We start from the raw sequence: 21,964 nt of genomic DNA on the forward strand, positions 1-21,964 counted from the left end.
TAGAAGGAGAAGCGGTATGAAACAAGGCAGGATGAAACCACTGTTAAATAGAAAATTTGGGGAACCGTTGAAATCAGCAGCTGATCGTACCTGGTCTTGAAACCAGACACTCTTCTTAGGCGCCATCTCCGACAGCAGTAGAAATTCAGAAGCGTGCATGGTTAGTTATTGCTGGAAGAGGCTACAGCTCATCCTGACTCTGTGCTGAATTCTTTCTTCTTCCCCAGGTGCTTCCTTTACACATGAGATAGAAGTTACTTTCTACCCAGGAGAAGAGAGGGTTCGAATCACTCAGACTGCTGAGGGACTTGACCCGGAGAACTATCTGAGCATTAAGACCGACATTCAAGGCCAGTTGCCTTACATCCCAGCGAATTTCACTGTCCACATAGCTCCCTACAAGGAGATTTACCACTACTCGGACTCGGGTATGTATCACCATTTGTGACCGTATAGCATGGGGATAGTAGGAAATGTACAGGATAGTTGTCAGGATGATGAGTTATTACATGGAATGTCCTTAGGACAGCGTGTGGTACATAAAAGGAGGCCCATATCCTTCTAATTACTCTTATCAAATACACAGTGTAAGTGAGAAGTGTTGGCTACCCAGATGAATACCAGCATCCATCCCGGGACTAAGGTAATGCCGGTGATAAGGTCAGCAACAGCGACCTTACCTCTGGGGGTGGGGCTTGTCTAAGTAAATATGTTTTTAACCATCTGGGCCATAGGAAAATAGGGATTTTTGGAATTTTTACTCATCCTGTACCCTTGTTTCAGCCTGTTTGAAGATGAGATGCCTCACAGTGTTGTAAACAAATGCTAGATTCAGAGTCAGAGGATAGACATTCATATCACGGATCTGTAGTTGAAAATATACAGGGATAAGGTCACTGACCATCAAAGAGCCCATTTTCTCCTCTTCTGAATGAGCACAAGAGTATCTCTTCTCCTTGCCTTCTGTGGTTGATACATGTCAGTCCTGATGAGTTCTAGAAAACCAGCTCTGGATGCAAGATGCTGGCTTAGGCCTGGTTGCTGTCCTGCAGCAGAACAGTCTGCTTTGAGCTGTGCCTTTCCTCCTGTGATGTGAGAGTTGGAAGCTGGGCAGGAGAGGAAGGGAGGAGAATGGGACAGTGGAGACCCGGACAGTGAACAGAACAGCTGACGGCCGGAGCACTGGCCTGGGCTTCCGACTCCACACAGACTGAGAGAAACAACCCCTTCCTTTGCCCAGAACCCTTCAGGACTTAAGTGCAGAGTGTTGGGAGCAGTCACGCCTGTGTCATCTAGAGTGTGGACCGATTGAAAACGTGAAGTATGGAGTCAGGCTGACTTGTGTTCCTGGTCCAGCTCTATCACACATTAGCCTCATGTCTTAGGCTACTTCCCGACCTCTGTACGGCTCCCTCTACATGGTCACAGAGCCCACCTCGTTGGTATGAGGCTTGAACAAGGCCATGCTTTAGAGCGCTTGGCGTGGCTGGCGTGTAGTAGCAGAATTAATTCCTTGCTAATAATGACAGGAATGACAACACTTTGGCTTTGCATCTGCTCAGATTCCTGGAATTGCCTCACAGGTTTTCCATATAAACTCAGGAATTTCCCAAAGGAGCGTGCTCTAGGCATTAGATGAAAAACTCTACAGGAAAAAAAATCTCGGGTCGTAGTCCCGGAGTCTTGGGATCGAGCCCCACATCGGGCTCTCTGCTCAGCGGGGAGCCTGCTTCCCCCTCTTTCTCTCTGCCTGCCTCTCTGCCTACTTGTGATCTCTCTCTGTCAAATAAATAAATGAAATCTTAAAAAAAAAATTGGAAACAAGTTCATAAAAAACAAACAAACAAACAAAAACCAAAACAAAAAAAACACTTACCAGTTGGGCTGACTAATATCTTTTGCAGCTGTGACCTCCACAAGTTCCAGAGACTACTCGCTCACCTCTGGTGCCATCAACCAAACACGGTCCTACCGCATCTACCAGAACATCACTTATGAGGCCTGCAGACACGCCCCCAGACACCTGGCCGTCCCTGCCACCCAGCAGCTGAACGTGGACCGGGTCTTTACCTTGTACACGGATGAAGAAAGGGTGCTTAGATTCGCTGTGACCAATCAGATTGGCCCAGTTGAAGGTATGTTTCCTTCTGTTGTTCTGGGCAAAAATGGAATCTAACATTTCTTTGTTTTTGAGGCACCTCAGAATGATTCACAGAGGTTCCAAAGGGTTACTGAGTGCCAAGCTCTGTGAGGTGCAGAAGGTAAGATGAATAAAGTAGGGGTCTCGTCGTGGAGGTGGAGACAGAGGTAGAAATGGAACTTTTAAAACAGTGTCCCTGCCAAATGAATTAGAGTACAACATGTGAAGCTGGTCTGTAGTCAAACACCATATGTGTGCCGGTCTGTGGTGGGGAGACACCTGTGAACAAGGTGAGGCCAAGTCAGGAGGGAAAATGATGCTGACGAGTATTTGTTACAGTTGTCATGAGAACAAGTTACTAGGAGCCTAGTCTGGAGGTTTAGGGAAGAGGTCACTGGAAAGTGACATTTTAGCTAGAATTTAGAGGAGACAGATTTCACCAAGTCAAGGTAAGACAGAGCCGAGAGAGAGAGAGAGATAGAGCGAGCCAGTACCTGGAAAAACAAAACGAACTGCATGTAAGAAAAACCCAAGTTAACATCATGCTCAAGGAGGAGAGATTGGATGCTTTTCCTCAAAGATCAGGAATAAGACAAGGACATGCGCTCTTGCCACTTCCGCTCAGCACTGGATTGGAAGTTTTAGCCCAGGGAAATTAGGCAAGACAATAGAAGGCATCCAGACTGGAGAGGAAGAGGTAAAATTATCTCTGTTCCCCTGTGATGTAATCTTAAACATAGCAAATCTAATTCATTAAACTGTTAGAACTAGTAAGATCAGCAAGGTTGCAGGCTATGGGTTTTGTATATTGCTCTTGTATTTCTATACAGTAACAATGAGCAAACTGAACAGGAAATTTTAAACGATTCTGGTCCCAAAAGTGTTTAGGAATAAAAAAAAATTCTAAGTATGGTACTTTTCCATTAAAACCTATAAAGCATTTTTTGGAAAAAAAACAAAAACAAAAACTAAGGCCTAAATAAAAAGAAAATAAGAAGACCGAATTCCATATTTATGAATCAGAAGACTTAGTATTAACATGGCAAGCCTTCCTAAATTGACCTATAGATTCAGCACAATCCTATTAGCTGGCTTTTTGGCAAAAACTGAGAAAATGATCCTAAAATTTAAGGAACCCAGAATAGCCAAAACAATACTGAAAAAGAACAAATTTGGAGGAATTCCACTTCCTAATTTCAAAACTTAGAGTAATGAAGGCCATGCAGTCCTAGCATAAGAATGGATCTACAGATCAATGGCATAGAATTGAGAATCCATAAATAAACACATTTACCATCTGTTGGTTTTTGACAAAGTTGCCAAAACAGTTCAGTGAGGAGAGTAGGTTTTTTTGTTTTTGTTTTTGTTTTTAACACCTGGTTCTGGAACAGCTGGATAAGCCAAAGAATGATGATGGACCCCTATCTCATACGCTATACAAAAAGTAACCAAAAATGGGTCAAAGATGTTAATGTAATTTAGCTAAAATTTTAGAAAAAATATAGGGATGAATTTTTGTGATTCTATATTTGGCAATGGCCTCTTTAGAGAGGATACCAAAAGGATAAGCAATGAAGGAAAACATTGGGTGTCACCAAAATTAAAAATTTTGTGCTTTGGAGGGTATTAATCAACAAAGTGAACATACAACACACAGAATGGGATAAAAATATTTGAAAATCTCACTTTTTTGGTAAAGATTTTATTTGAGAGAGTGAGCACCAGCAGGGGGGAAAAGTGCAGAGGGAGAGAGAGAAGCAAGCTCCCTGCTGAGCTGGGAGCCTGACACAAGACCTGATCCCAGGACCCCAGGATCACTACCTGAGCCAAAGGCAGACACTTAACCAACTGAGCCACCCAGGTGCCCCTGAAAATCCTTTATTTAATAAGAGACTTGTATCTAGAATATATGAAGAAGTCTTACAACACAGTAAGAAAAAATTTGGATAAAACATTTGTCAGCAGATACACAAACACCCAAAGCATGTGAAAAGATGCTCGGTATCATTAGTCATCAAGAAAATGCAAACACTATCAAAACCAAAATGATGCTACTTTACATGAATGTGGATAGCTGTAATAAAAAACAGATAATAACAAGTATTGGAGAAGATGTGGAAAAAATGAAACCCTCAATCACTATTGGCGGGACTACAAAATGGTATGCCTCCTGTGGAAAACAGTCCGGCAGTTTCTCAAAGTTAAACTCAGAGTTACCCCTTGAGCAGTTCTACTCCTAGCTATATAACCAAGAGAAATGAAAGTTTATGTCCCCACAAAAACTTGTCCACAAATGTTCATGGCAGCATTATTCAGAATAGCTAAAATGTAGAAACAACCCAAATGTCCATCAATTGATAAATGGATTTTTTTTAATTTAAATTTAAATTTTTTTTAAATTTTCAGCATAACAGTATTCATTATTTTTTCACCACACCCAGTGCTCCATGCAGTCCGTTCCGTGCCCTCTATAATACCCACCACCTGGTACCCCAACCTCCCCACCCCCACCGCCACTTCAAACCCCTCAGATTGTTTTTCAGAGTCTATAGTCTCTCATGGTTCACCTCCCCTTCCAATTTCCCCCAACTCCCTTCTCCTCTCTAACTCCCCATGTCCTCCATGCTATTTGTTATGCTCCACAAATAAGTGAAACCATATGATAATTGACTCTCCCTGCTTGATTTATTTCACTCAGCATAATCTCTTCCAGTCCCATCCCTGTTGCTACAAAAGCTGGGTATTCATCCTTTCTGATGGAGGCATAATACTCCATAGTGTATATGGACCACATCTTCTTTATCCATTCGTCCGTTGAAGGGCATCTTGGTTCTTTCCACAGTTTGGCGACCGTGGCCATTGCTGCTATAAACATTGGGGTACAGATGGCCCTTCTTTTCACGACATCTGTATCTTTGGGGTAGATACCCAGGAGTGCAATTGCAGGGTCATAGGGAAGTTCTATTTTTAATTTCTTGAGCATTTTTTAAAAGATTTTATTTATTTGACACAGAGAGAGCACAAGCAGGGGGTGAAGCAGAGGGAGGGAGAAGCAAGCTCCCTGCAGATCAGGGGAAGCCCGATATGGGACTCAAACCCAGGTCTTCGGGATCATGACCCACTGAGCCACCCAGGCGCCCCAGTGAATGGATTTTTAAAATGTCCTATAACCATACAGCGGAATATTATCAACACATAAAAAGGAATGAAATACTGATAGGAATGAATTTTGAAAATTTCCTGAGTGAAGGTAACTAGTCACCAAGGACAACATACTGCTTGGTTCTATTTAAGGAAATATCCAAAAGAGGCAGATGCACAAAGACAGTGGTTAGTAGTTGCCTCAGGCTGGGGAATAATAGGATAAGGAGTGGATAGCCAAAGGGTACAAGTTTCTTTTGTGAGGGATTAAAATGTTTTAAAATTGATAGGGGTGATGGTTGTGTCACTGTAGATATACTAAAAAACATCAAATTTTGTACTTTAGATGTGTGAATTATATGGTTTGTGAGTTCTATCCTAACTGGGAAAAAAAAATTAGTTGTAGGGGGAAAATAAAGCACCTAAAGCAGTATTTCTCAAACTTCAGTTAGAATCAACCATACCTGTGAAGTTCGATAAATAGGATGGTAAAAATGTTCTAGGCTTATGAAGCATTAAGGACGTGAGGAACCTGAAACACATATTGCTAAGTGAAAGATGTCAATCTGAAAAAGCTACCTTAGTGTTGTTCGAACTATAGGTGACCCTTGAACAACACGTCTGAACTGGGCATGTTACTTCTATGTGGATTTTTTTCAATATAGTACTGAAAATGTATTTTCTTATGATTTTCTTAACATTTCTTTAGCTTACTTGATTATAAGACTATATGCATGTAATGCACAAAATATGTATTATTGGGAAGGCTTTTGATCAACAATGGACTATTGGTTTGGGGGGAGTCAAGAGTTACTTAGATTTTCAGCTACGCACGGGGTCAGCACGCTTAATCTCCACATTGTTCAAGGGTCAACTGTATGGAACATTCTAGGAAAAGTGAAACTACAGAGAATAAAAAGATCCGTGGTTGCCAGGAGTTCAGGGGGAGGGAAGTAGGGTGAATGGGGGAGAGCGTGGGATTTTTAGGACAGTGAAGCTATTCTGCATACTGCTGGAATGGTAGACACGTGTCTTTATACATCTGCCCAAACCTATACAACTGCATAACACAAAGAGTGAGCCCTAACATAAACTAGAAACTTTATGTAAAAATATATCCATATTGGTTTATCAGTTATAAAGGTACCACACTAATACAAGAAGCTAATGAACTTCAAATTGGAGGAAGGGGAGGGTATGGAATCTTTACTTTTTGCTCAGTTTTTCTGTAAACCTCCAACTGGTCTTTAAAAACAAAGATTAAAAAAAAAAATGTTTAGGCGAGCTAGAAGATGAGCCTGCAAAGTCCAAGAACCCTAGCAGGGAGGAAGTTATCAGATAAAGGGGATTTATTAATTTATTTATGTATTTATATTTAATTTTTTGAGAGCGAGAACATGAACAAAGGGAGAGTGAGAGGGAGAGCGGACTCTCAGCTGAGTAGGGAGCCCGATGGTGGGACTCGATCCCAGGACCCTGAGATCATGACCTGAGCTGAAGGCAGACGCTTAATTGACTGAGCCATCCAGGTGCTCACAAGGGATGTTTTAATTCTGAAAGCCAGTAGCTAGTGCTTCCCCCTAGAATGTGGGGGCACAGGAGGAGAAAAGAGAGGGTCTCCCACATGTGATTCCATATTGATACAGTTGAGGCCCACATTGGTGCCTCTGAGAGGTGATTCTAGGACTCAGCATGGGAGAGGAGGGCTCCAGAAGCCTCCTCCTGCTCAGGTTTCGGTCACTTCAGCAATGTGGTACCGAGATTAAGGCCAGAGGCCTGGACTCTTCAGGGACACAGGGATGACTTGAAATATGAATCTGAGCTTGCTGGCGTGGGGTGGGTGGTGGTTTGGTTTCAGGAAACTTGCTTGGGGTTGCAGGCATTGGGTGCCCAAGGATTATAAGGTATTGAATTAATGGCATGAAAGTGTTAGTGAAGAAGCCTCCTCGGGCCAAGGAATCCCACTCTGATTCTAGAATCATGTAGGGAAAAGATAAATCCCTGGATGTATTTTTCCTGGAGACTGACCAGATAGGAGTAACAGAAAGCATGCCAGCAAACTGGTAGGTACAAAGCTGCTAATTTGTCTTTAGAACTTTATGTGATTTTCCTTTCCATGCAAGTCAGATCCTAACACTAGCAAAGGATAGCTTTCTTGGTGCCCACTCCTGTTCTGAGTACTTTCAAGACCTAGCTCTTTTAGTCACACACAACCCCTCATCGAGTAGGGGAATCATCATCCCCCATTTTATAAAGACTGAAGTATAGACATGAAGTAATTTGCCTAGTCATAGCTATAAAGTGGCCAGCTGGAACCCAGTCCCAGGCACCAGCTCCAGAACCCACTCCATCCCCTTGCCTGGCACTGCTTTCCCACATGGACTCTGCTGGCCCAGGACAGCCTCAAAACTTGGGCCAAATTTCAAGAGGGAATGTGTGTTTTATTTAACCCTGTGGGTTTTGTACCCTGTTGCATTCACCCCTATAGAAAATTGCAGTACGGTTTATGCTTCCTGAATAGGAGAAAAACGGGTGTGTGTGGGGCAAACGACAAAATGAAACTTCCCCCCCTTACCCCTGCACCTCTCTCCCCCACCCTCCACGCAAAGCAGTGTCATCTTGAGGGTTTCCCTCTTTCCAGGGGGAGTGACGGTCAGGCTGGGACATCTGGGACTCAGCATGGCCTCCCCACTGATGGGGGCACCGTGGTTTCCCAGGGCTGGGGAGGCCGCGCTGTTGGGTCTTTATCTGCCCCTTGAGACATCAGAGCCTGGGGCCTGGCTGGCTCCCCAGCTGCGGCCCCCACACCTCGCCAAGTGTTTGCACTTCAGCTGTGGGTCGGCGGTCTCTCCTGGGCTTCTAGAATGGGACACCCTTGCGCCCACTTCAGGGCTCCTTCTGGCGAGTTGAGGAGACTGGGCCAAGGGCCACGTGGGGAAGTGGAACAGATTGTCCCTTGAAGGAAAACCATTCTTTTTCCTCTTGATTAAATGAGTAAATTAGTTCCAGATCTCCTGGCAGGGAGTCAAGCTGTTGGAGAGGGTGAGGGTGAAATCGAACTCGTCGTGAGGAGGTTGCCGTTGTCCTTGCTGTAAGAGGAAAAATCCAACACTGTAGAGAAGGCACAGCCATGTGGCTTTAGTATATTTTTAAAGATTTTATTTATTTATTTGATAGAGATCACAAGCAGGCAGAGTGGCAGGCAGAGGGAGAGAGAGAAGTAGGCTCCACTGAGCAGAGAGCCTGATGCAGGTCTCAATCCCAGGATCCTGGAACCATGAGCTGAGCTGAAGGCAGTCACTTAACTCACTGAGCCACCCAGGCACCCCAGAAATGTATTTCTAAAACAAGGGTTTTGGAAGCCAAATTCCGTGAACAGAGCCTGTGCCCAGAAGGGTTTAATGTTCAGCTGCTGTCCTCCTGAGACTCTTAATTTTGGAGCAAGAGGCTTCCCAATCTTCGTCCTGCACTGGGCTCTGTGAATTATGTGGCCCATCCTGTCAGTGACATATATTTTCAATCAGTGTCCTGTAATTATGGACCCCTTTTGGCCTCAGTTTCAGGTGGGCCGGGGTATCCCGTCCAGTTTGGAAAGTCCACCTCTGCACTGCAGGTTTTGCGTGCCCGGCCAGGTGGTCTGCTCTCGACATCTCTGCATGCTTACTCATCTTTGCCCGAATGTGCTGCCGTGTAAATCAGATGCTGGAAAGTGCTGAGCAAGGAGGTCGAGCGTTCGTGTGTACAAACAAACACATGCCAGAATTCCCTTCCTCCTTCGGCTGGGTAGGCCTAGCATTTTATACAGAATCTTCTCCTAAAATGGAGAAGTCAGTATTGTCTTGCATCAGGCCTTCAGTGAGGACATGACCTTACTGTTCTTAGCTCTAACCGTGCTGGGGACTGTCTCAGGGACTTGGTCTGTACTGCCCTGTAACCCCAGCCTTGTGCTTCTATCCTGTCCACAAGAAAATGCAGAGGGAAGAACGGGGAACACACAAGGGTGTCTGTTTGCTATGCGAAGCTAGGCTCACGGTGACCTACTGAAGTTCGTCAAGTTTAAAAAGTGCCAGAGCCATTTGTTGGTCTTTTTTTCTTGGCAAAGATTCTGTAACCTACTCCAGCCAGCATCACCAAGGCAATCCAAGAATAAGCTGGTGGCCCTCCTTTATTTCTTTTTAGGCCACAATATGGGAATAAGAATATTCCCCTGCAAGAACACACGGTGCGGTTTTTTTTCTAAAGCAACGGGAGGAATTTACCAGAATGCAAGGAGGTCCCTTTGGAGACTCAGCCAAGGCATCCCAGTTCATAGCAGAATATTGGAAGAGTCCATGGGGGCAGTGGGGCAAGTGGTGCTGGACCTCCTGAAAGATGGGGTGGGGAGGAATCTGGTCTGGGGCATGTGATAGCAGCAAGCCCTTGGGTCTAGACTAGGAGTTACTTGGAAAAGGCCCAACTGCCTGAGGTAAGAGGGGTGAGGAGATGTGGGTGAGCTAGAGAGAAATGAGAGGGAATCCAGGAGAAAGTGGTACTAGGAAGTTAAAGTACGTGGCAATGTCACCATGTCTACTGATGCCAAGATGCTGGTCTGTGGTGCTGTGAGAGCAGCTGAGAGCGAGGTAGGGCTTGGGGTCTGCTGAGCTGGCTGTCAAGATAGGGACCGGGGCACAGGCAGAAATCCAAGGCAGAAGCTCAAGTTATCACAGACAAAGCCCCATTGGTAGCCAGGATGGCTTGACATGAAGCCTGGGAGGTTTGGGTAAAGCTCCTGAAATCTTTTAGATCTAAGATCAGAATTAATTCTAGGGACTGAGACAAAGCTGAAACCAAGTGAGGATGAGCAGGGGTCCCACTGAGGAGGAAGGAGGAACGTCATCCCTGGGGACTGGGTAGGCCTGTCCACAGTGGTGGGGGGGTGCAGGATGGGGAAGAGGGAGCATTGTCTTTTACATATATTATGTCAGGCTTTCTTTATTTTCTTCAGTTGTAGCAGATTTAAGTATTATCTTTATTTCTTTATTTCTATTTTACACCTGAGGAATCAGAGGAGTGAATGGAAGTGCCCAGAGTTAACGGATTCATTGTGTCTGGGGTTCTTTCCCACATTATCTCTGTGCCCTTGGCTTAGCTAACTTTATGAAGTTCCTTTGGTGGTGGCTTAGCAAAGTGGTGGCAAGCACAGAGAGCCTGGCTTTTTATCCCTGCTCCAGCTGCTTCTGACTGTGTGACCTTTGCCAGGTTACATGGCCTCTCTGTGCTGTAGTAAAAATGAAGATATTAATACCTGCCTCACAGTGTAGTCAGGAAGATTTAAAGGGGGGGGCACCTGGGTGGCTCAGTGGGTTAAGCCACTGCCTTCGGCTCAGGTCATGATCTCAGAGTCCTGGGATCGAGCCCCACATGGGGCTCTCCGCTCAGCAGGGAGCCTGCTTCCTCCTCTCTCTCTGCCTGCCTCTCTGCCTGCTTGTGATCTCCATCTGTCAAATAAATAAATAAATAAAATCTTTAAAAAAAAAAAAAAAGAAGATTTAAAGGGATGGTATATGTAAAGGTTTTAGAACAGTGCCTGGCAAATAAGTTTACAATGAGCATTACTATTGTGTTCTATCCAGAAACAAAACTCTCTAGGGAACGTTTCAGATATTGAGCATTTCTCTACCTAGTGAATGGATGGGTCTGTGGCCAGGTTAATTCTATTAAGTAATACCGCAAAAATCATTCCTCTTTAGTCTTCCCAATCTTAAAAAAGCAAGGTTTTCCCAGTTATTAAATTTTGACTTAGGAATTAGTGAATTTTAGTGAGAGACTGTCCAGTGTCGAGGCAGAAATTTGGGGTATGAGCTCTTGCTGTACCACTTCTTGGCTTTGTGAGCTGGGGCAATTTTTCTGATGTCTCTCACCTCTCTGCAAAAACTACCGATTGGGGGGGATGATCGCCCCTCACAAAGTCATCCTGAGAATCACACGAGGTGATCCAGTGAGAGCGCTTTACAATAAAATTATGCCGTGTATTGGGATGTTTCTATTCCCTGGACACAAGCCTACTGTAAGCAAGAAAAGGTTAGTTGTCTGTAGGGTAGGCCATTCTTGAATTTAATACTGCAACTTAAATAATCCAGCTCAGCTTGGGGTATTAGTATTTTAGCAAGGTCTCCAGGTGGCCCCCCACAAAGAGAGGAGTATGCGGTCAATCCCGAGGAGTCCTTGATCTCCTGACCATGCCGTTCTCTTTATAACAACCACATTGTGCTTGTGTGATCTATTTCCTCTCTACCCATGCAGGGGACTCAGACCCCGTCCTCGTGAATCCTTGCTACGACGGGAGACACACATGTGACATGAGGGCTCAGTGCCATCCAGGGGCAGGGGTAGACTACACCTGCGAGTGTGCCTCTGGGTACCAGGGAGATGGACGCAACTGTGTGGGTAAGTTGTGTGGGCTCTGTCTGTTCTCGGGCTCCTCCAGCTCTGTGTTACCAAAGCCTGGCGTGTCTGTTTAAGGGTCTTCGCTGATGCACCAGACACGTTTAGCAGCTGTTAACCTAAATCTCTTATTTCAACACTAAAGCATATTCTAGTTAGAGTTGAGAGGATAGTTGGGAGGTGGGTATTTGAGGCTGGGACTGGGAAAAGGAGACACGTATTGCAATTCCTGCATATTTTGAGCTCTCAAGTTTGGTCATTTTAACCCTGTAGCAAGTGTTTCTTATATTTACTAAAACGTATGTTTTCTGGTTATCTTTAGGTTTCAGACCTTATGTTCCTTTCACCCATGAAAGGCCTTTTCCCCACAAGCTATAGAAATTCCTTTACATTTCTGAAAGAAGAATTGTTAGTGTGTTTTTCTTTTAAATGTTGAGTGGGTTTTATTTTTTACTGTTCAGAGACTTCTCAGAATATTCAGTTATTTTCCCTGTGACTTAACTTGAATGACTTCAAATAAAGATTATAACCTACAACATGCATTCATGTTTGATGCTTAGAAATACTACATTTTGACTACCCTTCCCCCCCCCCCCCCAAGACACACTAATTTCTTTGTTCTGTTGGCGCTTCATGGCAGTGAGAAAACATTGGGTTTTTAGACCTGCCCACTTGGGGAACCTTTGATTTAAGCAGTACTTTTCTGTCCTTATTTCTTCTTAGATGTAAATGAGTGTGCAACTGGTTTCCATCGCTGTGGCCCCAACTCCGTGTGTATCAACTTGCTGGGAAGCTATAGGTGTGAATGCCGGAGTGGTTATGAGTTCGCAGATGACGGGCACACTTGCACCTGTGAGTGCTAGGACGCTATCTCTTTGGCCAACATGGCGCTGAGCCTTGCTCTTTGATTCTTTAGTGTTTCTTCTCCGACCTACAGGAGTTCTTCCATATGGGTTTAGAACACAGTTTACTTTGAAATCATCCAAAGCTATGGATCAGGTCAGCCCTGTGTTGTTGTTTTCCCCTAAATAGATACTTTGGTATTGAGTTACTAGAAGATGTTCATCCAGTTGGGATTCCCATTTGTCTTGGTATTTGGCCCAATCATGTAACTAGACTCTGAACCTCTAATACCACCAATTCTAGATAGAAGTAAAATAGTTCTCAAATTTAAATGGAATGGATTAGAATTCAAAGATGCTTGTTCCATGTGCCCAGCTATAGATCTCCCTCTGTAATAAATCGAATCTTTCTAGGGTAAAGAAAAAGAAATCTTTGGATCTAAAAGTAGATTCAAAATAACTAGGATTCCAGATTCATCCCATTGGTAGAGCTAGAGGATGATAGAGAAAATACACTTTTTAACCCAGTGGGATGGAAAAGTAACCATGATCATAGAAACTGTGTGTGTGTAACTCTGGTGAGTTACACACTTTAATCAAGGGCTATTTTAATGACTGACCTCATACCTAGTGTTTTAACCACAAACCCAGAGTAGTGCTTCTCAAACTTAAAGAAGCCTACAGATTATCTTGGGGTCTTGTTCAAAGTCAGATTCTGATTTACTGGCTCTGGGATGTAAGCCCTCAGATGTCCTGATGCTATTGGTGTGGGGATCACACTGTGAGGGTCAAGTCTCACTCATTCGCAGGTCTGAACTCTTGGATGTTCTTGCCTTCTTCTCTTTTCAGTGATCAGTCCCCCTCCCAACCCCTGTGAGGATGGCAGTCATTCCTGTGCCCCCGCTGGCCAGGCTCGGTGCATTTCCCATGGAGGCAGCACGTTCAGCTGTGCCTGCCTTCCTGGTTACACAGGCAACGGGCACCAGTGTACTGGTGAGTACCTGTGGGTTGTCAGCCTCAGTGACTCTAGACAGTCGCCGTGGATGCAACATCCCCACATTGCTGGAACCCTTCTCAAAAAGGTCTCTTCCTCAATTCACACAGCCTTGGTATTGTTTGAAGGGCAAGAGAAAAGCTGTCCTTTGAGTCAGAAAGCAGAGCCAAGGGTGTTTTCCCTTGGACTAGATTGTTGAGCATATATGGCTGTCCTGGAGTGCTAGGAAGCCACCACCAGCTTGTAACCTCCTGTTCCTGGGAGCTAGTGTAGGCTGCAGGAACTTTGGGAAAACCCACTCACCTGTCCGGAAGTCTCCATCCTTCAGTGTCTTTGGTTAATGGCTTAATCTGGCACTTTAGTCAGGCCTGACTTTTAGTTGCTATTCCACTGGCTGAAGTGGTATTTTAAGCAGTCTCTAAACATACATGCAATGCTTTCCCTCTAATTTTTTCCCACCCTCTTCTCTCCCTGGTGGGAGGGGGGAGGAGGAAAGAGTGAAAAAACTCGACCATTATAAAAGAGTAGGAATGCATATCTAAGCACCTTTTTCCCAGAAATCTAAAGACATTTAAGATGGTTAAGGCTTGATATAAATCACTAACCTGAAATGCAGGACTAACTTAAAATTTAAATTGGTTAGCTAATAATAATGATGCATGACGTTGTTACTAAACTAGGTATAATTTTTTTTATAAACTAGGTATAATTTTCTGGGTATAAATGTCCATGAAACCGGGATTAATAGTACTTTGATATAGAGATTATTCAGCAAATCTACATAATCCGTTAAAGGTTTTCAGAATGTATCCAGTGACGTGATGGAATTGAAACTCAATTTCATGCTGTCAGTAAAATGAGACACTGGGAGCGAGAGAATGGTGGGGAAAGGGTCTGGGGATAAACCTGGGGCACAGACTTTCCCCCTTTCTTCAAATCGCTGCTTGCATTGGCCAGGCCACCGTACACCTGGGCACCCTGAGCTGATTTGCTGGAACAGCTGTGTAACTTCCGGGAGCTTTACCTGCTTATATACCATCTCTCCCCCTCCCCCACCCCTGTCCTTACCAGATGTTTGCTTCTCATCCTCCTCCCATTCCTCTTCCCTTCAGTTTTCAGTGGAGGGGCTGCCTGAACCAGCAGACGGAAGCCATATGTTACGGACAGAACAAACGTGTCGGGCAGCACAGCCGTTCTCTCCCTCCCAGATGTGATGGGCCATTCGGTATTATCTGAATTGGCTCTTTAATGTTCCCACTTCTGTTGTACAGAAGCTCTGCTGTAGGGTTTCCTTAAAAAACACAATTTATACTGAAATGGCCCAAAGCCCTTGCTCAGTTCAGCCCCATTTGGTTTTCTTCCCCCCCGCCCCCCTGCCAAAAATACCCCGTGCTTTAGAGCTCAAGGGTTTCTCCAGTTAGACTAAGGGAAATTTGGAATTCACAGATGCTTCTCTCACTTGACCAGCCCAAGAGCTCCATCTACCCTAGGAGTCTACAGACAGAGGGCAGCCTCCACAGGTGTGCGAGTTAGGGTATAAGGGGGCACTAACTCCTCCTTGTTCTGTTATTTCTCACAGTGGTAATAATACCTTTTCTGCTCTTGTAAAATTTTGTCATTTTTTGTTTGTTTGTTTTTGTAGATGTATTTATTTAAGATAGAGGGAGAGCACGAGTGGTGGGGGGGAGCAGAGGGAGAAGGAGAAGCAGGGAGTCCAACACACAGCTCAACCCCAGGACTCTGAGATCATGACCTGAGCCAAAGGCAGGTGCTTAACCGACTGAGCCACTCATGCAACCCTGTCATTCAGTTTCATTTAACACACTGCTGGTTCTAAGAAATGAGACTGCATGGAGAATCAAAATCTTATCAGAATTTCATATTTAAACATCTGGTTGATCGGGACAGCAGAGATGGTGGTTTTAAGGTATTTAACTCCTTAGGTCTTTGGTTTAAAGCTAACAAGTTGAAATTCATTGCAGCCTAGATGTCATGAGTGTTAATAATCAGAATGTTCATTGAGTTAGATGCTTCTTGTCCTAATCCCTTCTAGAATCATTCCCTTTTCCTTCTTTTAACCTCTATTTGTCCTGTAAGACTTTGATTACCTTGGGGGTCATATTAGGACCCTGAAATTGGTCATTTTTCTGTATTGAGAACTCTGGAATAATGCCATTCATTGTTACTACTGCCCTCTTGCTGATTTCTACCATTTTTAATTGTCCCTATTCAATCTCTGCTTCTCTACTTTTGAGATTTTCTCTGGAACCCACAAACTTGAAAACATGCCAAACCCATCCGTTGCTTCCCTAGTGTATCAGTTATCTACTGCTGCATAACAAATTACCCCCAAATATAGCAGCTGTAAACAAAACACATAGGTCAAGGACCTGGGAATAGCTTAGTTTGGTCCTCTGCTTTAAAAGATCCTACAAGCCTGCAACAAGGGGTGCGGTAGGCGTGGGGTCTCATGTAAGGCCTAACTGGGGAAAGATTCTCATGTCGTTACTGGCAGGATTCAGTTCCTTGAGGACAGGGTCCTTGGGTCCTCGAGGACAGCTAGCCTTGGGTCCTTGCTAGCTGTTACCTGGAGATATCCTTCAGCTTCTTGACACATAGACCTTGAACAAAGTAGCTTACTTTCCTCAAAGCCAGTGGCAGAAAGTGTACTAGCAAAATGGAAGCTAAAAATCACAAAATTGATATCCCCTCAATATTGCTTTGGTGTATTGGTCAGATGAAAGTTACCAAGGGAAGGAAATTACACAAGATTGCAAATACCAGGAAGGAGGGATCTTTGGGGTTTCTTAGAGGCTGCCTTTCAGAATCAGTTGCCATTCCAGCTTTTCAGACTGGAGTAGTAGAATATGAATAGTCATTTTCCGGAAGACTCTGCCATGCCTATATGGGTCTAGGTTAATCACGAAGGTGACTTTCAGGTTTGTGTGTGTGCGTTTGTGTGTGTGTGCGTACACACACATATGCACACACACTTTTCAAGGTATACCACAGTGTACATGTGTCTCTGTGACCACAGAGAGAGAAAACAGAAAATAGAGAAAAATAGACAAAAAGGCTCTATGTTGTGGAAAGTGTGCATTCTTGAAGCATACGTAGTTTCTCTACTCCATTAAAGTAGCAGTAAAAGGGTGTGTGAGTTTTTCTCTAGCCATTTGGTCAAAAATGGAGTTCCCTGGAGAGGCTGAACTTGGCTTTGGGCTCTCAGTCTAGTCTGAGACACTAGCAGGAATTACTTTTATCCAAGTAGGATTAAATCTTTTCTAGCTTCCCTCAATCAATCCCAGCTTCAACAGTTTCAAGATTGATTTCAACCTTGTGTTGGCGTGAGCTGATATTTCTCAGGCCTGTTTGTCCTCCTAGATCTTGGTGACTTTGCTAGGTGCAAAAAAAGATTGTCTTGAGTCAGGGTCTTTCCAGGGAGGAGCAAGTGGCAAGTGCGAGTTGAACAGGCAGGATGTCCCTCCGAGCCCTGATTGCTCAGGAGCGACACGAGAAGATGTTCTTAGAGTATTCTCTCTCAGGTCTCCTATTCTAAGAATGGAGAAGTTAGGTGAGGTATGGTGATGTTGATGTAAGCACAGGAGAAGAGACGAGGCTGGGAAGGAAGGAGTTCTCTCCACTCATGGGCTCCAGAGAAAGGGTCACCACATACCACACGGGGGCACTACCAGCGGGTACTTGATTGAATAGATGGGGAGTGACAGTTTGTGGCCTGAAGTCTTTCCTGGGGTCTGGAAATTTCACTGGATGCTTTGGAAGCAAAAGGGTGGGGTAGGGAGTGATGGGTTAGTGGAGAGCTAGAGTCTGATAATCCAATGACTGTATCAAAGGGACTTCCCCTGGTTTTGGGTGTGGGCAGAAGGACGGCAATGAGAAGAATGTTGAAACACTGAAGTATGAATTCAAAATTGAAGATTTTAACACATTTTCCATACAGGCTTTTGTTTTGTTTTGTTTTTTTGTTTGTTTGTTTTTACTAGTTTGATAGGTAAGAGAATGGAGAATTATGCTGAGATTCAGCCATGTTTCATTATCTGAATAGCAAAGGAGATCTACTATGCCTTGAACCTTGTTGTCTTGACCTCAGTGTCCTAATAGCCCCTGAAGACCCCTGACATTGGTTGTTAAGCATAAATGGCAGCCCCTCCCCCAGTGGTACAACAAGGAGTCTCTCCCTTGCCAAGGGGCTGAAAGTCTTTCCATGCTTTCTGTCCTGACACTTGACATCCTGTGACATAGGGAAGAGCTCCCCATTTTTACTCAAAAGCTCCAGTCCCCTCCAAAACATCCTCAGTGTTAGCACTCCTGAGGTGGAGCCATCACCTGCTCTGAGCACGGGCGCTGGAGTGGCTGACTGGACTATTTTCTGTCATGATGGGAGGTCTTTCAAGAGGCACCAGGACTGTTCTATGCTTCAGGAGCCTTAACATCCTCCAGCCTTAGGGGATGGATGCTCCTCATTTGTGATGCTTTCTATCCCCTCAAGGACTTTTCTCCCTGTTGGTCATTTATAACCATTACTGTCCCCTGTATTGGGAAGGGTGACTGCTCTTTCATTCTGACCGGAATTGTTAGGCCATGGGCTTTCCAAACATGAGATAACTTGGTAGCTCTGGGGCATCCCCTCTCTCTGAGTTCCAAATAATCTCAAGGAGCTGATCCCTCAGTTCTAGAAATAGGCCCTGTGTCTCAGGAATTCCTGCTTCCTGTCATTGCCTGGGGTTCCTGTTAGCATGAGAAGTACTTTTAGCATCTGTATTATGAATAGCTTTCACTTCCTGCATTGACTTTCCTGGGGGATGTTCATTTTTACAGCTTTGGTTTCCCAGCCCTTTGCAGGCCCCAGGGAGCTGGATGGCCACCAGCTTCCCCTAGCGAAGGACTGGGGTTGCCCTTTTGAAGAGACAGAGAGCCAAACTCAGGGATGATTAAATATGACAAGAGAGAACCTGTATTGATTAGCTCAGAGACAGGAGACAGGTTTTTGTTGTGACTAATTTTGTTCGGTTTCTTTTTGGTTACTTGAGGAGCTAACCAGAAAACCCGGTTTGTTTCTGACTTTGCAGAGGAATGTGAAACTACTTTCCTGCCTTTGTAGGTGGACAGGAAGTGTGCTCCTCTGGACAGAGCCTCTCTGGGTAACATTGAACTTGGTTGTGTCAAGCATTCAGGATTCTCTTGGACTTAAGGGAGCTCATTTATTTTGACCAAGTTTCCCCAAGACTGAGGTCACACAGAATGTGAATTTGCTAATGACAGGGTAAGAGATTCCTCTCCTGTGAACAGAACATCTTGGTTTCCCGTCCTGCATGTTGGCTCACCAATACCTGGGAAAGGTGTAGAGCCATGGAAAGGGGGCCCAGTGAGAGAATGGTCATAGCAAGGCTGGGGCTGACTGCCCTAGAGCAGATCTCATTGGGTGCATGGGAGGCCTGGCGAGGAGCCACCTCTGTCCCCAGCCAATTGAGGTCACATTCAGGCGGTCGCTCTCCAGCATCCTCAGTTCTGTGTGTCTCTGCCGCGGTCTGTAGCAAATGGATGCAATTCACTCCCGGGACTCACCACCTTGTCGGTTTCACACTGATCATCCCAACCCACATTTTTTCCTATTCACACATTTTTATATCCTTTTTTGGGCGTCTTTGTGGAAGCGACTTCTTGCTTTTATTTTCAGCCAAGTCTTGATCTGACCTCCACCCTTTATCTTCCTTTTACTCTGGAAGACTTCCTGTCTTTGCAGATAGCTTATTCCAGTCACTGGCCATTGGTTTTATTTTATGTATTCAAGAATTTTTTTTTTTTTTTAATTTTTAAGTAATCTCTGCACCCAGCGTGGGGCTCAAACTCATAGCTCTGAAATCAAGAGTCGTATGCTCCACCCAGTGCCCCTGGCCATTGGTTGTAATAGTTTGACTCTCAGAGGTTTTTTTGGGGGGTGGGGGGAGTGCCTTGCTACTGTTGGCATATGCTAGTTGTGCTAAGTAAAAAGACTGTAAGCTGGCATTTGGAGTTCTAGGATGTTGCAGTTTGGAGAATTATGAAAATCTAGTATTGGGAAGGGAGGTATGCTGAATTATTGATACTGATAAGCCTGACAAAGTCCGATTTTTTAAAAAAGATTTTATTTATTTACTTGTCAGGGAGAGAGAGAGAGAACACAGACAGGCAGAGTGGCAAGCAGAGGGAGAAGTAGGCTCCCTGCTGAGCAAGGAGCCCATGCGGGACTCAGTCCGAGGACACTGTGATCATGACCTGAGCCAAAGGCAGCCGCTTAACCCACTGAGCCACCCAGGTGTCCCAAATTCAGATTTTTTAATGTGTTGCTTCAAAACTTGTGATATTTTTCTTATACATTTTTCTATTTCTTCTAAAGGTAGACGGTAAAGACAATTTCTGATTACTTGGGCATTGTCGCTAGTAGGACTCTGATTACATGAGACTGAATGTGCTTCTACCTTAGTTGAAAAAGCACTGGGGCCTCCCCGGGCTGTTCTGCATCTGCATGTTGGTGCTATAGGGACAGGGGGCCAACCGGGCCAGAACAAAGCCATTGTTAGCGTATTTACTGCTGCAGTATGGAAAGGAAGTGAATGATTTACAGTCTAGAGGCCAGTTCAAAGGTGATAACTTCCTGGAATTCACTGTGGATGAAAGATGCTCTAGAAATACACTGCAGGATATTTTTTTCTGGAAGTGACCACACATTTGATTTCTACCTCATACATTCTTAACTCCCATGTCCCCCAGCTTTGTACATTAAGCTTGCCTTTAGCTCTTATTCTATTTCTGCTTGTGCCCAGAGGTCTTCTGAGGTTGACCCCTTGTGTACTAAGGCCGTGCAGTAGCCCCGGGTGTGTGCAGTGAAGTCATGCTGTTCCTTCCTCCCTCCCCCTCCCCCTCATCTCTGTTCCTGCCTCCGCAGATGTTGATGAATGCTCGGAAAACAGATGTCACCCGTCAGCTACCTGCTACAATACCCCTGGCTCCTTCTCCTGCCGATGCAACCCTGGCTATCATGGGGATGGATTTCAGTGCACACCTGGTAAGGTTTGGAGAGCCAGATTAGGCATAGAAAACCCTGGATCCTTCAATGTGATTTCTCTATAGCCTTTAGTTCACTCTTATAGGAGACCAAGGCTTTTCCTGTCCCATCTAGCTGCCTAGTCTACTGAGTGCTCACTGGTTCTTAGTGTTCTGGGAGGCCAGGAATGTGACCCATCCATTGTCCTACCTAGGGTCCCACCCATTGTGTTCAGCTCCCTTCGTGAGTGGCTTTGCCTGGGGGAAGTACTGAGATCAAGCTTGCTGAACAGGAGCCATGTACGCTGGTGGTACCAGCCATGAGCTGGTCGTAAGCCCCATGACTATTCTAGGAGGTCTTGGCCTGCACGCTGTGATCTAGTGATGGCCATTGACTTGGAGCTTCTCAGACTTACCATTCTGGATTTCAGGGGCTGAACAGAGTTTTACCATCTTTTCCTAAGTCTCTTGGGAGTCTTTGGATAGTGGCTATGGGTGGCTCTTCATTTTACCCAGACAGCAGTGGGGAGTCAGCCTGGAACAGGGTGAACTGTGAGACTTAAGGAGAAATTAGGGAGATAGTGGCAGAAACAAAAGAATCCAGGAGTTCAGAATCTCAACGCTTTGCTATTTCTCCCATGTAATGCTTCCTTCCAAGTATATGGAGGGGAAAACAAAAAACCCCTTGGCTAGGAGACTTTGACACTAGCTGGTAAGAGTGGACAGGTTGCAGTGTCTTTTATTCCTCCTTTGTACATCTCCTTCACCCGGACCTTGGAAGACCCCTCCTCGGGGCTGAAACCCTGCGAACAGCAGCAGCGCCAGGCCCAGGCTCAGCACGCCTATCCCGGCAGCCGGATGCACATCCCCCAGTGCGATGAGCAGGGCCACTTCCTGCCGCTGCAGTGTCACGGCATGACCGGCTTCTGCTGGTGTGTGGACCCCGATGGCCACGAAGTCCCCGGCACGCGGACTGCACCCGGCTCCTTGCCACCGCGCTGCAGACCACCAGGTGAGAAGTCAGGGAAGAGAGCCAGTTCCAGCCTCGGCCATGGGCTCGAGAAGCGAAACGGAGGTGACTGGGGGGGCAGATGATCACCCTTGCCCAGACCGAGCAGACGCCAGACCCTGGGCCCATCTCCACCCTATGGAGGCTTCGTCCTCCTGGGAACCCCGGAATGGTCTGTGCACACCTGCGTGCACATTTGTGTGACAGGGACGGACATAGGTACATACGTGATCACCCGTATGGGCTGCGGCCTCACACTTGTCCAGGACAGGCCTGGACGTGGAGACTTAGTGTGTCAGTCAGGCTGAGGCCATTCCCCTCCATCTGTTATGGCAGCTTTGGGAGCATTTGGAGCAAGAGGATCTTGCCAGACC

At 45.3% G+C, this 21,964-nt stretch overlaps 1 protein-coding gene across 1 annotated transcript in view; it reads left to right on the forward strand.

The window, feature by feature from the left end:
- NID2 (nidogen 2) overlaps positions 1 to 21,964 on the forward strand; it is a 61,810-nt gene that overhangs the window by 28,705 nt on the left and 11,141 nt on the right. Inside the window, exons 7-13 of the mRNA XM_082735139.1 lie at positions 228 to 428; positions 1,905 to 2,135; positions 11,564 to 11,707; positions 12,428 to 12,556; positions 13,396 to 13,539; positions 20,484 to 20,603; positions 21,363 to 21,593. Coding sequence (XP_082591265.1) covers positions 228 to 428; positions 1,905 to 2,135; positions 11,564 to 11,707; positions 12,428 to 12,556; positions 13,396 to 13,539; positions 20,484 to 20,603; positions 21,363 to 21,593 — 1,200 coding nt within the window. The remainder of the gene's footprint in view (positions 1 to 227; positions 429 to 1,904; positions 2,136 to 11,563; positions 11,708 to 12,427; positions 12,557 to 13,395; positions 13,540 to 20,483; positions 20,604 to 21,362; positions 21,594 to 21,964) is intronic.

The sequence above is a fragment of the Mustela nivalis genome (assembly GCF_964662115.1).
Source record: "Mustela nivalis genome assembly, chromosome: 6".
In the NCBI taxonomy this organism is placed as follows: domain Eukaryota; kingdom Metazoa; phylum Chordata; class Mammalia; order Carnivora; family Mustelidae; genus Mustela; species Mustela nivalis.